General features: G+C 41.5%; 1 protein-coding gene across 1 annotated transcript in view; it reads left to right on the top strand.

The window, feature by feature from the left end:
* Window positions 1–20,720, top strand: part of EP400 (E1A binding protein p400) — a 194,152-nt gene that overhangs the window by 66,874 nt on the left and 106,558 nt on the right. The window contains 4 exon segments of the mRNA XM_077159524.1: window positions 11,867–12,007; window positions 12,610–12,688; window positions 15,147–15,196; window positions 15,625–15,682. Of these exon segments, the coding sequence (XP_077015639.1) occupies window positions 11,867–12,007; window positions 12,610–12,688; window positions 15,147–15,196; window positions 15,625–15,682 (328 nt within the window).

Raw genomic sequence — 20,720 nt, 5'->3', positions numbered from 1 at the left:
TGTCCGTTTGTGTCGTTGCCTTCAGTTCCTCTGCACATACACCTAGTCACGGGATTGCTGGATCATCTGGTAGTTCTATACTTAGCTTCCTGAGGAACCATCAAACTGCCTTCCTGAGTGGTTGTACCATTTTATATTCTCACCAGCGGTGGATAAACATGGCTTTTTCTCCACATCCTCTTTAGCATTTATAATTTTTTTTTGTTTTTTTGGGATAATGGCATTCTAGTGAGTGTGACATGATATCTCAATCTGGTTTTGATTTGAATTTCCCTAATAGCCAGTGAAGTTGAGTATCTTTTCATATGCCTTTTAGTCATTGGTATTTCTCCTGAAAAGTGTCTGTTCATGTCTTTTGCCCATTTTTCAATTGGGTTGTTTGTCTTTTTGTTATTGAGTTTTAGAACTTCTTTCATATTCACAATCCCATTCCTTATCCTAGGCAGGCCACGGCGGCTCAGCAGGCAGAGTTCTCGCCTGCCATGCTGGAGACCTGGGTTCCATTCCTGGTGCCTGCCCATGTAAGCAACAAAACAAAACAAAACCCTTATCTGATATGTGGTTTCCAAATATTGTCTCCCATTGCATAGGCTGCCTTTTTACTTTCTTGACAAAGTTCTTTGCTGCAGAAAAGTGGTTAATTTTGAGGAGTTCCCATTTATCTATTTCTTTTTTTCATTACTCATGCTTTGGATGTAAGGTCTAGGAAACCACCTCCTTTCACAAAATGTATAAGATATTTCTGTATATTTTCTTCTGAAAGTTTTATGGTTTTAACTCTTTGCTCCATTTTGAGTTAAATTTTTAATAGGGTATGCAATATGGATCCTCTTTAATTCTTTTGCATATGGGTATCAGTTCTCCAAATGCCATTTATTGAAGAGACTGCTCTGTCCCAGTTGTGTTGGCTTGACTGCCTTATCAAAGATCAGTTGTTCATAGATGAGAGGGTCTATTTCTGAGCACTCAATTTGATTCCATTGATCATGGAGTACCATGCTGTTTGGTCACTGTAGCTTTGTAAGATGCTTTTAGTGTGAGACCTCCTACTTCATTTTTCTTTCTCAAGATATTTTAGCTATTTGGGGCACCTTGCCCTTCCAAATAAATTTGGCTATTGGTTCTTCTATTTCTGCAAAGTAAGTTGTTGGGATTTTAATTGATATTGCATTTAATCTATAAATAAATTTGGGTGGAGTTAACATCTTACCTGTATTTAGTCTTCCAGTTCAATAACATGGTATGCCCTTCGATTTATTTATTTATTTATTTATTTATTTATTTATTTTTTTTTTTTTTTAAAGAAAGACAGAGAAGGAAGGAAGGATGGAAGGAAGGAAGGGAGGAAGAAAGGGAAACATCTTTAAACATTTTCTTATTTTATTATATTTTGTTTGTTTTTTTTGTTTGTTTTTTACATGGGCTGGGGCCGGGAATCGAACCGGGGTCCTCCGGCATGGCAGGCAAGCACTCTTGCCCGCTGAGCCACCGCGGCCCGCCCCCCTTCGATTTATTTTGATCTTCCATGATTTCTTTTAGCAATTTCTTACAGTTTTCTGTGTATGAGTGTTTTGTGTACTTAGTTAAATTATTTCCTAAATATTTGATTCCTTAGGTTGCTATCGTAAATGGAAGTTTTTTCTTGATTTTCTCCTCAGATTGTTCATTACTAGTGTATAGTAATAGTACTGATTTTTGAGTGTTGCTCTTGTAACCTGCCACTTTGCTGTACTCATTTATTAGCTCTAGTAGTTTGCTATAGATTTTTTGAGATTTTCAACAGACAGCATCACATCATTTGCAAATAGTGAGAGTTTTACTTCTTCCTTTCCAATTTGGGTGCCTTTTATTTCTTTTTCTTGTCTGTTTGCTCTGACTAGAACTTTCCACACAATGTTGAATAACAGTGGTGACAGTGGACCTCCTTGTCTTGTTCCTGATCTTAGAGGGAAAGCTTTCAGTCTTTCCCCATTGAGATGATGTTAGCTGTAGTTTTTCATATATTCCCTTTATGATGTTGAGGAAGCTCCCTTCTATTCCTATCCTTTGAAGGTTTTTTGTCAAGAAAGGTTGTTAAATTTTATCATGTGTTTTCTGCGTCAATTGAGATGATCAGGTGGTTTTTCTGCTCTGATTTGTTGATATGGTGGTCTTTCTGCTTTGATTAATTGATATGGTGTATTATATTACCTGATTTTCTTGTGTTGAACCAGCCTTGCATACCTGGAATAAATCTCACTTGGTTGTGGTATATAATTTTTTAATATGCTGCTGGATTTGATTTGCAAGTATATTTTGTTGAGGATTTTTACATCTTTATTCATTAAAGAGATTGGTCTGTAATTTTCTTTTCTTTTATCTTTGTCTGGGTTGGTACTAGGGTGATGATGGCTTCATAGAATGAGTTAGGTAGTGTCTTAGTTTGGAAGTTGCCGGAATACAATATACCAGAAGTGGAATGACTTTTATAAAGGAAACTTAATAAGTTACAAGTTTATAGTTCTAAGGAAGTAAAATTGCCCAAATTAAAGCACCAGCAAGAGTTTACCTTCACTCAAGAGAGGCCAATGTGTCAGGAGCACCTCTGTCAGCTGGGTAGTCATGTGGCTGGCATCTGTTGGTCCCTTGTCCCTGGGCTCCATTGCTTTCATCCTTTTTTCCTGTGGGGGTTCCTCACTTTGCTTCTCGAGGCCTGGCTTTCATCTCTTGGCTTCCTTTGGCTCTCTATCCAGGTTCTGACTTGCTTAATATCTCATGGCAACATCTGCTAGACTCCAGGCATGTTCAGACATCTGTGTCAACTCTCTCTCTTTTGGTGCTGTCCTTTCTGGCTCTCTCCAAAATATTCCCTGCTTTAAAAGATGCGGGTAAACTAATCAAGACACACCTGGGGTGGGTGGAGTCACATCTCCACGTAAGCAAAGGCCACACCCATAGTTGGGTGTGTCACGGATCCCTCCATGGCAATAATCTAATAAAAAATTTCCAACCTGCAACATTGAATCAGGATTAAAAAACAAAAACATGGCTTTTTTGGTGGTATATATTTTCGAAGGAGCACAGATCGCTTTCCCTCCTCTTCAGTTTTTTTGATGCTTGTTCTTTCTTGAATGCTTGGTAGAATTCATAGGTGAAACCATCTGGTCCTGAACTTTTCTTTTTTGGGAGCTTCTTGATGACAAATTCAATCCATTCACTTATTCTTGGATAAGCTTGTCTCTTTCTTCTACAGTCAGTGTTGTTTATGCTTTTCTAGGAAGTTGTCCATTTCACCTGTGTTGTCTAGTTTATTAGCGTATGTTGCTCATAGTATCCTGTCATTACTTCCGTTATTTTTGCAGGGTCGATGATTATGTCCCCTCTTCTATTTCTGATTTTATTTATTTACACCCTCTCTCACCTTTTTGTTTTTGACAGCCTAACTAGGCACATCAGTTTCACTGATTTTTCTCAAAGAACCAACTTGTGGTTTTGTTGATTTTTCTCTAGTGTTTTCATAGTCTCATATTTATTTATTTCTGCTCTGCTCTTTGTTATTTCTTTCCTTTTATTTGGGCAATAAATTTTCCTCTCAGTACCACCTTTCCTGCATCCCATAAATTTTGATACGGTATGTTATCATTTTCATTTGCCCCAGTATATTTACTGATTTCTCTTATACATTATTCCTTGACCCACTGACTGTTTGAGAGTGTGTTATTTAGCCTCCATATATCTGTGAATTTTCTGGCTCTCTACCTGTTAATGATTTCCAACTTCATTCCATTATGATCTAAGGAACTATTTTGTATAATTTCAATCTTTTAAAATTTATTGAAACTTGTTTTGTGGCCCAGCATACAGTCTGTCTTTGAGAATGATCCATGAACACTTGAGAAAAATGTGTATCCTGCTGATGTGGGGTGTAAAAAAAATGTTCTGTAAATATCTGTTAAGTCTAGTTCATTTATTGTATTATTCAAAATCTCCGTTTCCTCATTGAGCCTTTGGCTAGATGGTCTATCCTTTGATGAGAGTGGAGAATTGAAGTCTCCAACTATTATGGTAGAGGTGTTTATTTCTCCCTTTAGTGTTGTCAGTGTTTGCCTCATGTATTTTGGAGCACTCTGGCTTGGTGCATAAATATTTATGATTGTTATGTCTTCTTGTTGTATTGTTCCTTTTATTAATACAGAGTGCCCTTTTTTGTCTCTTAATTGTTTTACATTTGAAGTATCATTTGTTGGATATTTTTATAGCTACCCCTGCTCTTTTCTGGTTGTTGTTTACATGAAATACCTTTTCCCAACCTTTCTCTTTCAATTTCTTTTTGTCCTTGGGTCTAAAGTGAGTCTCTGGTAGATAGCATATTGATGGGTCCATTTTGTCAGTCTGTGCCTTTTGATTTAGGAGTTTAACCTTTTAACATTTAGCATTATTACTATAAAGCCAGTACTTTCTTCTACCATTTTGTCTTTTGAATTTTATATGTCCTATCTTATTCTTTTTCTTTTTCTTTTTTTTTTTTTTTTTTTTTACCTTTACCAGTAATCGTCATTTCTACACTCTTCTCCAGACCTCTCTCTTGTCTTTTCCTATCTTCCTATCGTGCTCCCTTTAGTATTTCTTGTAGAGCTGGTCTCTTAGTCATAAACTCTCTTGCTGGCTATTTGTCTGAAAATATTTTAAACTCACCGTCATTCCTAAAAGACAGTTTTGTGTGGTGTTCTAGTTTGCTAGCTGCTGGAATGCAATATACCAGAAATGGAAAGCTTTTGAAAAGGGGAATTTAATAAGTTGCACATTTACAGTTCTAAGCCTGCAAAAATGTCCAGATTAAAGCTAGGCTATAAAAATGTCCAATCTAAGGCATCAGGGAAGATTCAGTAAGGCTGATGATGTTCAGGGTTTCTCTCTTTATTGGAAGGGCACATGACAAACATGGTGACATCTGCTACCTTTCTCTCTTTGCTCCTTGTTTTATGGAGCTCCCCCCAGGGGCGTTTTCCTTCTTCATCTCCAAAGGTCTCTGGCTCCATAGGCTCTCGTGGTTCTTGTCACTCTTTGGTGGCTCTCATCATTCTGAATTTTACTCCAAAATTCTTCCTGTTTTAAAGGATTCCAGAAAACTAATCAAGACCTACCTGGAATGGTTGAAGTCACATTTTCCTGTAATCCAAGATTTATACCCACAATTGGGCAAGCCACATCTCTGTGGAGATGATCTAATCAACTTTCCAACCTATATTGCTGAATAGGGATTCAAAGAAATGGCTGCCCCCACAAGATTGGATTAGGATTAAAACATACCTTTTCTAGGGTACACTATCCTTTCAAATAAGCATACGTGGGTATTGAACTCTTGTTTGGCAGTTTTTCTCTTTCAGAATCTTAAATATATCATACTGCTGCTTTCTCGCCCCCATGGTTTCTGCTGAGAAATCTGCATATAGTGTTATCAAATTTCCCTCGTATGTGATGGATTGCTTTTTTCTTGCTGCTTTTAGAATTCTCCCATTGTCTTTGATACCTGACAGTCTGATTAGTAAATGTCTTGGTGTAGGTCTGTTTAGAACTTTTCTGTTTAGGATACTTTACACTTTTTGGATTTGTAATCTTTCATAAGATGGGAAATTTTCAGTGATTTTTTTTCCTCCATTAGTTTTTCTGCCCCTTTTCCCGTCTCTTCTCCTTCTAGGACACCCACAACATGCATATTCGTGGGTTTCATGTTGTCATTCAATTCCTGAGACCTTGCTCGTACTTTTCCCTTCTTTTCTCTATCTGTTCTTTTGTGTTTAGGATTTCAGATGTCCTTACCTTTAGTTCACTAATTCTTTATTCCGCCTCTTCACATCTGCTGCTGTAGGTCTTAATTTTTTAATTTAAGCTCTTCTATTGAGCCTGTCCTTCCCATAAGTTCTGCCATTTGTTTTTGCAAACTTTTGAGTTCTTCTTTATGTTCTCCCAGCGTCTTCTTTATATCCTTCCTCACCTTATTGATTTGATTTTTAATGTGATTTTGCATGCTTATTTGAACATCTTTAAGCAGCTGTTTCAACTCCTGTATCTCATTTGAAATGTTGGTTTGTTCGTTTGGCTGGGTCATATCTTTGATTTTCATAGTATGACTCGTTATTTTTTGCTGGGTATAGCATTGATTTTCTTAATTAGTTTATTCTGGGGGTCGGTTTTGCTCTTTCACCTAGGGTTTCCTTATTGGTTGGCTTAGTTCTCTATCTGTTCTCTGGCATTTAGTTCAACTAAACCTTCTGTTTAATGGATGAGCATTTTTCAGCTCTTGTTTTTCTGTTTCTTACTCTGCCTATATCGAGCCTGTTTTTTTGAGGGTCTCCTCTGTTATTATAGATTCCACTGTATTTTTTCAGACCAGATAGGCCCACATCTCAGTAGGGAAGAGTCACCAACATCAGTTTTCCCAGAGGGGGGGACCCAGTTGGTTGTCAGACTTTCCTAAGAAACCTCTAGACTGTGCTTTTCCTGTCCTGCCTTGCAGTGTAGTGCTTGTCTGCCCATGGCTTCCCAACAGGGTAAAGTGATACAGTGCCTTTAATTCCAGCAGACTCTCCCTGCCGGGGATGTGTGGTTGAGACTGAGGCTGAAGGGGAAGATATGCTTAGGTTGCTGCTGTTTTCCAGCCCCTTGGGGCCCCAATTCCCTGGAGGAGGGATTCCACTTGAGCTGGGCCTCGCCCACCTTTTCTTGGGGAAGGTGCACTCTTTAGGGGGTAGTCTACCTGACTATTTTGTCTCTCAGACATGCCTTAATTTTGCTCTTGCCTGGGGCAGTGCTGAAGCCTGAGAGTACTTCCAATTCTATCTAATGAGCTGTTAAGAAGAAGAAGAAAAAAAAAAGTAAAAAAAAAGCCTTTTCAGTGTGAGACCCCAGCTCCCCGGGTTTGCCAGTCAAGAGCTGGAGTTGGGACATGGCTCTTTGTGTTCCTAGGCTCTGTGTACCCTCTTTTTGGGGGGTCCAGCCCTTTTTCCAGTATTTTGTGCTGTCCAACTCAAAAACCTCAGTTTTTGTTTTTGTTTCCCGTCAGCCCCACTGCCTCTCTCCCAGGGAGAGAACTCTGAGTTCTTTTAGTGCGTACTCCAGGTTTATCTGTGTTCAGGGCCTATTTTCAGCAGTCTGAATTTGTTACTTCTGTAATTGGAGCTTGGTTGAGCTAAGTCCTTGCCACTAGTAGAGTCAGTTTCCTTTCCCCCAGGGAAACCAGCTTGCTGTCCCCGTGGGGAAGGGGCGCTGGCCTCCCTGGCTTGGGAGACTTACAGTTCTGTGCGGGGTCTCAGCCATTCCACCAATTCAAACTCATCTACAATGTGTGTCCAGTTACTGATGTCCATTAGCAGTTGTTCCATATAGTTCTGACTACTTACCAGCCGCTCTGAAAGACGACCTAAATCTGCCTCTCTCTACGCTGCCATTTTGACCCGTCTCTCCCTCTTAAGTTTGTAAGGTTGGGGATTGATCCCATGTCCCCTGCCCTGTTCACGTCCCTCTAGTGAATTTTCCCTGTTCCTTTTCTTCTTTAGGATAGGTAGAGAAAAGCTGAGGCCTCATGGGTGAAAATGGTGGGGTTTTGAGAACAAAGCTCTCAGTCCAGATCCGTAGGCATTTCAGACAAACGCCCGGATTGTTTCATAATCGTTTCTGTTTCCACCATGAAAGATTGTCCTGATCGTCTGGACACTTGGTTGGACAGGGTGGGGTGCCAGGAGATGTGGGATATGGAGTGGAATGGGGTGAATTGTAAGGGAAGAGCAGGAGAGGCCTGAGGGGTATACAGGGCAGGGACTGTGAACCATGGCAGGATGCGGTGGGGGCAAGAGGTGGGGACTGGGGAGTTCCTGCTGCAGGGGTCATGTACTACAGGGGGAAGGTGCCACAGCGGCGCTGTGCTGCGGGGGGGATGCTGCAAGGGGAAGGTGCTCTCGGGGCCAGGCTGCAGGGGGCTGCTCCTGCTCATTCCTCCCACCCCCGACCCCCTTGTGAGAGAGGCAGAGAAACCTGCTCCAGGGCCTCCTGGTGACTGGGCTGCTTGTACTGAGCACATCAGCACAGTTTCTCCTCCGTGTGCTCCGCGCTCTGAATGTGTTCTCATTGGTGACTTCCTTCTCAGTGCCTTTCGGGGGCACTGCTTGTGAGTACATAAAGGGTATAAACTTAGGGAAAGCAGATTTGCAATTTAAAGAAAAAGTCTTAAAAATGTGAGTTCTCTTTCCCCTGGCAATTTTCATACCTAGGAATTCAGTAAATTTGCAGTGTTCATACAGTTGAATAATATGCAACCTATTAAAAATGATGTTGATTAATGTTAATAAAATGGAGAGATGTTAATAATATTTTAAATAGGGAAAGAAGATTGTAGCATAGTGGGTATTCCATTCTTTTAAAACTTAGTATTTTGAAATACTTTCAATCTTACAGGAGAGTTACAAAAGTAATATAAGCCATATACAGAGAGCTCCAACATACCCCTACCCCCCAGATGCCCATGCCCACCAATTTTAACATTTTACTGCATTTGTCCTTTCTTTTCTCTCTCTCTTCCTTATCCCCCTCCTCTCCCCTCCCTCCATCTGTTTTCTGGACTCTTGAGCATAGGTTGGTATATATCATACTCCTTGAACACTGAATACTGCCAAGAATTCCTTGCGTTCTAAGAGCAAGGTTATTCACGTGTGGAACCCCCTTAAGTGCAGTTATCAAGTTTAGGAAATTTGAAATTGATATAAAGGTGACAGTCTATGTTCCATTTTTTTTTTTATATATCCCAATAATGTTCTTTTGAGCCTTTTCCCCTTGCTTGTTAGATTCCATCCAGGATCATGTGTTGCTTTTAATTGCTATTGTCTCTTTAGTTGCTCTTTCTTTTTTCTTAAAATTGTGTTACTATATATATATATATACATATATATATATATATATAAACAAACATGAAAATCCCCATCTTAACCACATTCATGCACACCTTAATCACATTCACAGGATTTTTCTACCCTCACAACCTTCTATTACTCAGCTTTGCATCTGCCAGAACTGAAACTCTGCCTGTTGTGCATTGACCCCTCTTCCTCCTGGGCCTGCCTTTGCAGTGCGTTAGTCTAATTTTTGTCTGTAGGAGCTTGTATGTTCTCTTACATTCTCTTTGTAGTACCATGGGGCTTTAATTTAGCATCCCAAATCTGTAAGAGTTTCATTGCTTTTATATCAATTTAACTTCAGTAGTATACACAAACTATGTCCCTATACTCCTCCATACCCCCACCTTTATGTAGTTCATGTCACAAATTACATGTTTATATTAACCTAAAACCCCTGATTTATCATTACATTTTATGCATTTCCTTGTAGATCCTTTAGGCAGTAAAAAATGCAGTTAGAAATGAAAAATACGATGGTACTGGCATTTATATTTACCCATGTTATTACCCTCTCTAGAGATCTTTATTTCTTCAGGCAGCTTCAGTCTACTGTCTAGTGAATTTTCCTTTCAACTTTCAGATCTCTCCTTACCATCTTTTGTAGAGCTGGTCTAATGATGACTTACTCTGTCAGCTTTTGTTTTTCTGGTAATGTCTTAATCTCTCTCTCATTTTTAAAAGACAGTTTGCCAGAATTCTTGGTTGCAAATATTTTGCTTTCAGCACATTAAGTATGCCTTCTCACTGCTTTTTTCCCCTTTCAGGGTTTCTGATGAGAAATCAGCATTTTTTGTTATGAACGCTTCCTTGTGTGTGACACATTGCTTCTTTCTTGTAGCTTCCAGAGTACTCTCTTTATCTTTGGTATTTGACAGTTTGATTATGATATGCTGTGGTGTGGTTCTATTTGGATTTATCCTGTTTGTAGTTTGTCAAGTGTATTAGAGATGTGTATTTGTATCTTTCATTCACTTTAGGAAGTTTTCAGCTATTATTTCTTTGAGTATTCCCTCTGCCCCTTTCTCTCTTCTCCTTCTGGGGCTCCCACAATGTGTATCTTGGTACACTTGATGGTGTCCCACAGGCTCTTAGTTTCTCTTCCCCTTTTCTCCATTCTTCTTTCTGCTTCAATCAATCGTCTTATCTTCAAGTTCACTAATTCTTTCTTCTGCCAGCAACAATCTGCTATCGAACCCATATAGAGAATTTTAAATTCTGTTCCTGTGGTCTTCAGCCCTTTTCATAATTTTCAGCTTGATTCCTTTTCATGATTTTCAGCTGTGTATTGATAATCTCTTTATGTTCGTGTATTGTTTTCCTTTAGCTCTTACAGCATATTTAGGATTACTTTTTATATCTTTGTCTGGACTATTCTAATCTGGGCCCTCCTCATTGATGATTTCTAATGCTTTATTTAATCTTTTCCTTTGCCTGGGCCATCACTTCCTACTTCACTGTATGTTTTATAACCTTTTGCTGAAATTTGGACGTTATGATATTTTAACATGTTATTGCTGGAATTGAGATTCTGAGGGTCTGTTCCTTAAGCTTTTTTTTTTTTTAGCATTTCAAACTAAATTTATTTTAGCATTTGTTCCCGCTATTATTTATTTTTATTCCTTATGTTCTACTCGTTTGTTGACAAGGTAGATAAAAGGAGCATCAGACACAAGGTTTTCACAATCACACAGTCACATTGTGAAAGCTGTATCATTATTCAATCATCCTCGTCCTTAAGCTTTTATCCAGCTACTAGTAATGATAGAGCTTCCCTTGAATGCCTTGAGCTAACAAAAATAAGCATCTTTCACAGTCTTTGCAGATTGCAAGTGCTCTCCTTCAGGGCTTATCCATACAGTGAGTTTAGAGAATGACTCTAGGCCAAAGCATAGTGGCCTCTTGTCTTGTACATGCCCACTGTGGCCCTGGGAATTCCCCTGTTTACGAGGTTCTGAATATTCCCTCTTCCCTAGGAAACGGTTCTTGTGGTCCTGGCACTGCCCTGTATATCCCACAGCCAGTCCCCTTTGGCCCAGGCAGCACGACCTGCCTTTCTCCCCCAGTGCTGTGTAGAGAGCTCAGTGAGCCGCCTTGTACACGCAGGGCAGGTTCTGGGAGAGCGAGTCCCTCAGGCCACCCCAGAGAGGCTGGGCCAGATGTGGGAGCTCCTGTGTGTGCAGCTCTTCTGCTGCCTCCTGTTCCCACCCTGAGAGCACACTGGCTCCTGGCCAATTTGGGGGGTGGGGGTTGTGGAGGGGCAGCCAGGGCAACACAAAATCCCACTGGATTTTTTTTTTTTTTTTTTTTTTTGCATATAGATATCCAGTTCTCCCAGCACCATTTTTTTTAGGAGAATATTCTCCTAATTAAGTGCACTTGGTAGCCTTTTCAAAAATCAGTTGCTATAGGTGTTTTTTTTGGGGGGGGGTGGTGGTGCATGGCAGGCTCCAGGAATCAAAGCCGGGTCTCTGGCATGGCAGACAAAAAGTCTGCCACTGAGCCACCGTCGCCCACCCTATAGGTGTTTTTTAAGTGGACTTTTTCTTGATTCAGCACTGCCCTTTTACTACAATCCTTTAAATATTTCTGAAGCTTTGTGAAAGTTTCTGCTGTTTTTTACTCATTGTTAAAGCTTTGGTGTGGGGATGGGGCCTTATTTTGCCACCTTGACTGGGGCAGGGCTAGTGTCCATTTAAATGTGCACTTAGTATAAAGGCTCCACACAAGTTCAGTGGTGTTGGTGGTACTTATGCTGGTGAACACATCAGTGTCTTTCCTGGCGCTTCCCAGGAGCTTATATGGGGGTGAATCTGATAACAAATTAGATGTGCTCTCTGTCTAAGCTGGGCTTTAAAAAAACTTTGTTTATCCTTTTTTCTTTTTTTTGGATAGCCTGACACAAAGTATAACATAACATTCTCAAACTTTTATTTTAATAGCTTGTCAGAACTGTAGCGCGCCATCATGAAGAAAAGAAACTTCGTGAAGAAAGGGGAAAGAAAGAAGAACAAAATCGATTAAGACGTATTGCTGCTTCAACTGCAAGAGAAATAGAATATTTTTGGTCAAATATTGAGCAGGTAAAATTCTGAAATTTTAATGGAATCATAAAAATCATAGATTATCTTCAAACTGGCACAGCTGGCTTTTGAACACTGTCCTGGGTAAGTATTCCCTTTGATAGAGAACATGCATGCTGTCTTCATCAGAAAAGCGAGCAGATCTGAGGAACTGAGCCTCTTTTGTCCTCTTCTGGGCTGTTTGCTCATTGGAAGGTTACAGAGAAGGCTGCCCTTGCCGCCACATTTCTGTTTGTGCATGGAGACACGTGTGCAGGGGGGCCCGGTACCCGGCTGAAGTGTTGGGGGCCGCCTTGACGGCCCTGCCGGATTTTTCTCACTGTCACTAAGAGCCCCTGGGACAGCTTATTCCCAGAATGTCTGCTCTTTCTCTTTTTTAAAACATTTGCTCTCATATCACCTCCTGATAGAATTTGCACAGGATACAGTTAGTTAAAAAACAAATGGGAAAGCATCAAGCTTTACGTTTCTATTTGAAGTAATTTGAAACAAGGTTCAGACAACTTTATCTTTGTATCTATGATGTTTAATGCTGTTTTTATGTTCAGAATGTGTATGATTCATGTCCTCAATAACATGCTTGTTTAACTCTCTGTATTTAGGTTGTGGAAATAAAACTGCAAGTAGAATTAGAAGAAAAAAGGAAAAAGGCCTTAAATTTACAGAGTTTTTCCAGGAGAGGTATGATACTTAAAAAAAAAAATGCCCTAACATTTTTCAGATTTTACAAATATGTCTACATTGTAAATATATGAAACTGAAAATACTGAACAGTGTTCAAAAAAGGAAAATTTCCCATGATATCCCCTCTTTGAGAGAACTAGTATTGAAACTTTGATATTTATATTCTTCTAGTTTTTCCTACACCTGGCACTCTAAAAACCAAAGTTTTTAAACTTAATTCATTGTTGTTTTTCAGTCCTGTGTTTTTTGCTTAATGTGTCGTCTGTGTTTTCCATGTCTGTCACTGCCCATCTGTGGCATTCCTTTAGTAGCCTCCATTGTAGAATTTAAGATTGGCATCTTTGCTGTCAGCTTGGCTGAGTTTGAATTCTGGCTCTTACTGCCTTCTTGTGTGGACACGGAAAAGGCCTTTCCTTGCTGTGGGATCCTTCTTCCCACATGGAGGGTAGTAAGTATAATTGTCCAAAGGGACTGCAGAAAGATCATGTGAAATGATGCATGTAAAAGAAAGCATGGAAAACAGACCCTGGGGTCAGTGCAGGCTGAGGTCAGTATGTACTAGGGTCAGCATCATCATTGTTGTAAAGAGGCCATGATTGGTTTAACCAGCCCCCTACTGTTACCATTTACGTTATTTTTGTGGTGCCTTTAAACAGTTCTTTTTCGTACATTGCAAATAGATATTGCTTGTGAGGCGGAAAGCTCCAGAAAGCAGACGTCCTGTGAGCCCTACAACATGGCTTTTCACGAGAGTCCTTTTCTCTCCATCTTTCCATTTGGAAATTCATAATAGAAGAGAGTACAATGGGGTCTACCAGTCAATGTGAAAAGTGTGTACACAGAAAATTGTGGGCAGGGCCTAGGGGGAGGGCAGCCTAAAGAACCTTACCAGCCAGATGAGGGATTCCAGTATGAGTATCGTTTGTAATTTACATTAATTCTTTGTGTGTTGGACTTTAAATGAGATTAAGCAACTTGTGAAATATATTACAAATGAAGAAATACTCGCAAGAAGAGAAAGAATGCACACTTGAAAATATTTGCTATTTAGGCCTTTGGCTCTTTCTGACAGTACTTCTCCTTGCCTCTTCTTTTTCCCTCCTTGTGGGAAGGGTTTCATTGTATTACTGTAGTCAAGTTCTGTTTACCGACATTATTCTCACACTTTGTCAGATTCATTCTTTCATTTCTTAATATGTAGTAGTTCTATTTTTTTCTTGCCCTCCCCATTTTATAGTTGTAAAAACTGCATTCTAGGAGGCTTACAAATTATTGTTTATTTTTAAAGTGTTGTAAATAACTATAAGCAGTAAGTTTTGTTCTCCTAGAATTCCAAAGTTTGAGAAAGGAAGGAAATAATACTGTCTTCTGCGCATTAAACTGAAATGTAATGAGAGTTGGCTAGAGGCGACATTTGTTAAGTTATATCACAGGGAAAGAGACTGTTAAGATAGAACCTGAAGTAAGATGAGTGTACCCAGGGACTCATGTGCCCATTGGGAGGGCAGTGGCCAGCCGTGAGCACGGGTGTTCATGTCACCACTGCAGGCCCAGTGGGGCACAGGCCTCCCGGCAGGCCGAGAAGAGTGATGGAGGGCTCGTGTTGGGCTGCGTGCCTGGGTTTTGAGGAACTCCCCGTTGCCCCCAGACATTTGCACTCCTCTGTTCAGCTCCTCTGCTCACCAGGCAGTCTGAGCAAGGGGGCCGTTTGCTCAGCACATGGCGAGCATCTGTTCTGCCTGCTTGCTCTGTTTCTCACTGTAAACAAATATGGCGTCTTTGCAGTTTGTATTTGGTTCCTTGGAGATTTACTCGTATGAGTTAGATGCCAGCCTTGATTAGTCCTGTGACACTCTCAGATTTGGGGCCCTGGGCCCTGTCTTCTGGATGCAAGCTGGGCTCCCCAAGGCACTGGCGTTGGTTCGGGCTCTATGGGTAGCTGCCTGGCTCAGGGCCTCTTGCTTCACTCTTTCTTTCCTTTAGCCATTCAGGAGGAGCTGCCAGCACACATCATGCACTGATGGGGCAGAATTCCTCATCTCGTTTGATTCTCAGAACAGTTCCAGGAGGATGGGTGTGATGAGCCTCCCTTTACCGATGAGGGGACGTTCTGAAGGGTGGATCTGCTGAAAGTCATAGGGCTGTGAGATAATAAGTACTTTAAACGAGAGACCTTTCCCATTCAGCTACCTGACTCTCCTGAGAGGAACCTTCTGGGCTCCTTCCGACCCTCCCTGGGAGCACTTTGGCATCTGTTGCAGAGCACCAGCGCTGAATGCAGAGCGTTGTCACCACACTGCGTGTGTCCACAGTCCTGGCCTTGTGCTGTCTTCCTTTCTTGGGTCATTTAGAAAAAAAGAAGCAAAAATTGCTCATACTTGCTTTCTGTGTGTGCGTGGATGTCATCTCTTTCTCAGCCTTATTTGGAAAGTAATCTTGCTGTTTCTCTCTTTAGGAAAAGAGTTCAGACCTAAGAGACTGGATGCTCTACCAGAAACTTTTCTGGTAGGTTCGAGACTACCAGCACTATGTAAGAATAAGTGGAGGCAAAATGACCAAAATACAGTTCTCTGTTAAAACGGGTTGTTAACTTTTATTGGGAGAAACAGTATCTTTCCCTTTCGTTACAAAATTGGTCTACTTTGAAAAGAAAAACTGATGCTTCTTAATGCTTTAGGATTAAGTAGAATGTTAATTGGGAATTTGGGGCAATGTGGTTGAACCCAGGTTCCATTTTTACTCTTCTGCTGCTGCCCAGCACCCTCACCAGGACTGGAAAAGAACCTTCCATGAGGCTGATGGTAGCCATGGCTGGTTTGTTATGGGCTCTCTCAGCTGTCCTTAGAGGTGCACTTTAAAAGATGTTTTTGCCTTGATTTCTGATTTTGTGTCTTACGATTTAATGTTTGTGATGCTTTTTTTCTGTCTTTCAGGATTCGGGAATACCTGGGAGAAGAAGAAGAGTTAGCACATCTTTAACTGATGATGAAGGTCTGTCCCCCACTCTGTACCATTCTGACCACCCAGAGGCTCTCTTATAGCACAGAAAAATGCTTTATGCTTATACAGTGTTGCCCATGAAATGAAACTGTTCTTACTTTGGTTTTGTTTTGGTTATATTAAACAAGCTAGAAAATTCATGCATACGTCTGTCAATGTGGAGAGCATTTCTTAGTGTCTTGGTGTTTTCTTCAGCTATGGGATAGTATCTGCTTTTGTGAAGTTTGGAGACTCCATAGCGTCTTGAAGGATGTCAGGGCCAGATGCACAGGTTACTGTGGGCCAGGCAGGCCCTGCCCATGGGAGAACTGTCCCTGTACCTCAGAGCTTAGCCATGTCAGGCTGGAGAGCACGTGCAGCTCTCGCCAATTGCTGCAGGCAGGGCTGTAACCAGGGATGCTGGGTTTGCGTCTCTGGGATTTTTATACTGGCAGCTTACTCAGAGAAGAGAAAAAGACACCACTGATGTGGGTGAACCAGATGCAGCTTAGGGCTGTTAGCTTCTGCCCGGTGACATTCTTAGAACTGGATTTTAATCTGACAGCAGAGGAAGGGAGCAGGGGCACCAGGTGTGAGGAGATGGTCAGTTTAACAATCTGATGATTCCCATCCAGACTCAAAATAAGGTCTGCTTCTTCCCTGAGGGCACTTCAATTGGTTTATCAGTTTGATTTAGCAAAGTTTATGAAGTTTTCCAAATTTTGAAAGGTTGGCATTTTTTGGTATTGCTTGAATCTTTATTGGGGAGCCAGCAAGGAAAGTTTGGCCAGAAGATTGGCAGTGTAAACTGTGCCAGGTAGGATTAAGTTCTGCATGTGACAGGAAAAAACAAGTCTCCTTAGCTCAAGGAAGCAGCCTGGAGGCATCTCCGACTGCCTGTTCCTCCTTCCCAACTTCGAGCCTCCTCTTGACACACACGTACCTAGGTCCCCAGCATGCTCATGTTGTGGGGCCACCGGTCCTGTGATCACAGCAGGAGGCAGGAACATGTCAACCCTCAGAGGCCCCTTCATCTTTGTGTTTCCCTCCCACAGGCGCCTGACCCATGCTGACCAGCCCCTATGCAGGGCTGTCAGGGAGGCTAGGAAATGTGTCCATTTCTGCAGGTATCATGACCCATGTAGAATGCAAAGCCTCTTATTGAGGAAGGAGTGGAGACTGCATGCTTTGAGCAGCTGGTCATCTTAGCCATGTACATTGATTTGGAAGGAATTTTTTCAGGTGTTTGGTGAAGAAGGTTGTAATGGAGGTATGAATGAGTCTGGTGGATTGGTGGGGCTTGACAGGAAGTCTGTCACATGTGCACAGGGGCTGTGTGTTAGCGATGACTTTGTCTTGAGAAGAATTCTGTCCCTTTCCTAACACTCTTTGATGTAGATTCAGTTTATCTGTAGGTTTATAAATTCCAGAATAGTTTATAACTTTATGCTCTGTAGCTGGGCCAATATTCTCCCTTCTCCAGCCTCTCCCCCAAATCACATATCATTCCAGTAAAGAGTGGGCAATGTTTTCTTTCTTTCTTTGTTGTTGTTGTTGACAAAACAACATACAAACATGAATAGTCTTAACATATGAACTTTGCATACTTGGTGCACAATCAGTGGCTCACAATATCATCACATAGTTGTATATTCATCACCATGATCATTTCTTAGAACATTTGCATCTCCAGAAAAAAGAAATAAATAGGAAAATCTCACATGTACCATACCCCTTACCCCTCCCTCCCATTGACTATATATTTTAACCTTTGTTCCCCTATTTTTCTTTCTATACCATTACCACTCCGTTTCATTGATCACTAGTATTTCAGTCTACTCAATTTATTTTAACATTTCTTCCCCCTATTATTTATTTATTTTTAATCCATATTTTTTACTATCTGTCCATACTGTAGATAAAAGGAGCCTCAGACACAAAGTTTTCACAATCACACAGTCACATTGTGAAAGCTGTATCATTATTTAATCATCTTCAAGAAACATGGCAACTGGAACACAGCTCTATAGTTTCTGACACTTCCCTCTAGCCTCTCTAATATACCTTAAACTAAAAAGGGAATATCTATGTAATATATAAGAATAACCTCCAGGATAACCTCTTGACTCTGTTTGAAATCTCTCAGCCACTGACACTTTATTTTGTCTTATTTTTCCCTTCCCCCTTTTGGTCGAGAAGGCTTTCTCAGTCCCTTGATGTCCCAGCTCATTCTAGGATTTCTGTCCCATATTGCCAGGGAGGTTTACAACCCTGGGAGTCATGTCCTACATAGAGAGGGGGAGGGCAGTGAGTTTGCTTGCCGTGTTGGCACATTTGAGCAACAAGAGCGGCTATCTGGATCCTTTGTGGGGATAAGTTTCATATAAACAAACCCCAAGATTGGGGACTCAGCATATTGATTAGTTGTCCCCACTGCTTATGAGGATATCAAGAATTCTCCAAATGAGGAAGTTGAATTCCCCCCTTTTTAAAAATGTTTCTTAAAAATTTATTTCTTCTTATTTTTTAGAGCAGTTGTAGGGTTGCAGAAAAATCATGAAGAAAGTACAGAATTCCTATATACCTCCTCCCCCCACAGTTTTCCTCATTATTAACATTTTATAATACCTTTGTTGGAGTTGACAGCTCATATTATTACAGTTATGTTTGACATTATTCAGTCTGTGCTTTACCTTAGGGTCTGCTTCATATTGTACATTTCCATGTTTTTTTTGTATGTTGTACAGTGGGGTCACATTTCATTATTTTCCCATGCAAGTATCCCATTACCACAGCACATTAGTTGACTTTTTTGTTTTGCTTGTTTGTTTTTCCTCTGGGAAGTGCATGGACTGGAAATTGAATCCGGATCTCCTGCATGCAGGCGAGAATTCTTCCACTGAACTACCCTTGCACCCCCCGGCTTTTTCTTTTTAAGGTTTTTATTGTGGGAACAGATATACAACCTAAAATTTCCCCTTTTAACTACATTCATATGTGTAATTCAGTGCTATTAATTATGTTCACCAGCATCCATTATCAAAACTTTTCTGGTATTCAAACAGCAACTCTGTACCAATTAATCATTAATTCCCCTTTCCCTTTTCCTTCCCCTACTCTGGCCCCTGATAACCTGTAATATGTTATTTGTCTCTCTAAATTTGCATATTCTATTTTATATAAATTAACTTATGCAATATTTGTCCTTTGATGGCTGATTTATTTCATTCAGCATGTCTTTAAGGTTCGTCCACGTTGTGGCATGTAACGTACAGCCAGTAATACTCAGTCGTGTGGCTAGACCTCATTTTGTTTGTGGGTGGGCACCAGGGTGTTTTCCATCTCCTGACTGTGTGGATAGTGTCGCTGTGAACACTGGTGTGCAGAGAGCTGTTTTGGTCCCTGCTTTTAATTCTTTTGGGTACGTACCTAGAAGGGGGTTTCTAGGTCAGACTTTTGTTTGACTGCATTTTGTTTCAAAGCCTAATGATATCTTAGTGTAAGTCAGAGAAAACCAAATTAACCACTCCTGTTCCTTCCTTGCTAGCCTTTCAACAAAACCCTCCACCCCCTTCTTTGCCCAGAGTGGAATCTCTCCATGTTAATATATCAACACATTTCCATCCATACATATTAGATACATGTTCAGAAACACACACAAGGAAAGGCTTCTAGGCAAGGCTGCTGTCTCAGTTATTCCCTTCATGTGTTCATTCACTTATTGTTTAGTGATCATGCATGGAGCATCTGCTGCATCAGTGCCAAGGCCAGCAGTGCCTCTTGCCTTATGGGACTTAGAGTAGAATGGAAAATACAGACTTTCAAGCAAGTGTCTAATTGGAACTGTGTGGGTATTTTTGCTGAGGACTATAAGAGGAGTATAAGATAGGAAGGTCTTGGAGGAGTCTGGAAAACTCCCATGGGGAGCTGCTTCAGCTGAGACTTATAGTTCAGCTGGAAGGAGGTGGGGCTGAGGGTATGCGATGGGACACAAGGAAGTCCACATGGCCTGTGTGGCATGTGATGAGGGTCGGAGGTAAAGGTAGGGACGTAGCCCACATCTGCTGGTCTAGGTGCCTCTATGAGAAGTATGGACCAAAAGCAAAGGCTTCACATCGTCTCCCAGGCTTGTGTTTAACAAGGTTATTCTGGCTGATGCATGAAGAATGGATAGGAGCAGGCAGGGCAGACACGGGAAACTCTATGCTGCCTTAATAGTCAGGGGTGAAGGGATGGTGGTCCATCTGGCGCCCTGGGGTAGAGAGCACCAGGCAGTGCTGAGGGGGTGGGGCAGGTGGGACAGCAGTGCTCCGGGTGGATACACTGACCATATGACCATTTCTCACCAGTTCCTTCCTCTATGAAACTAGCCACTCACCTCCCTCTTTCCATCCTTTGCTTCACACCTCACTCTCATTAGAGAGGGGTGCATTGAGGGAGGAAGCACCGAGGAGGAGCATCTGGAGGAGTTTAGAAAAAGGAGGAGGTCAATTTTGTAAATGCCAACTCTGGGGACCCTGTAAGCTCTTAAAGGAAAAGAAGAATTGAAGAGGGTTTGCATCTGAGCTTGGAGGAAGGGAAGGACTGATTCTGAGTTGTGAGATACATGTCTGTGGAGGACCACGGGGTGGATGAGGTAACCTGAGGAGGGAGGGACAAGGGCTGAGCCCTGAAGTCCAGCCAACATGAAGGGTGAGGGAGGGAGGCAGAGCTGGCCACAGAGCTAAGCAGGAAGGAGAAATGGCAGGGCACATTTCAAAGAGTAACAATGGTCAAGCAGGTCAGGGCTGCCAAGGGGTCAGGTCAGGCCAGGGCACGAAGCATCCACGACCCAGAAACTTTCTCATCATTGAGAACGGTGCCATGGGTGACCCTGGTGGGTGGTGCGGGTTTTCTGTAAAGAAATGAGAGCCTGACTTGTAGAGTGGCTCAGGAAGAGGTGTCGGCCTGTTTGCCAATGCTTTGTTTTCATGGGAAGAGAGGCAGGGGCCTGTATGGGTGTCACTGGGAAGACATGGCCAGGAGGGGCAGGCTAATACTGGAGGAGAGA

This window comes from Tamandua tetradactyla, chromosome 5 (assembly GCF_023851605.1).
Source record: "Tamandua tetradactyla isolate mTamTet1 chromosome 5, mTamTet1.pri, whole genome shotgun sequence".
Classification (NCBI taxonomy): Eukaryota; Metazoa; Chordata; class Mammalia; order Pilosa; family Myrmecophagidae; genus Tamandua; species Tamandua tetradactyla.
Note: the sequence above shows the minus strand (reverse complement) of the source record. Positions and strands in the feature narration are given on the sequence as shown.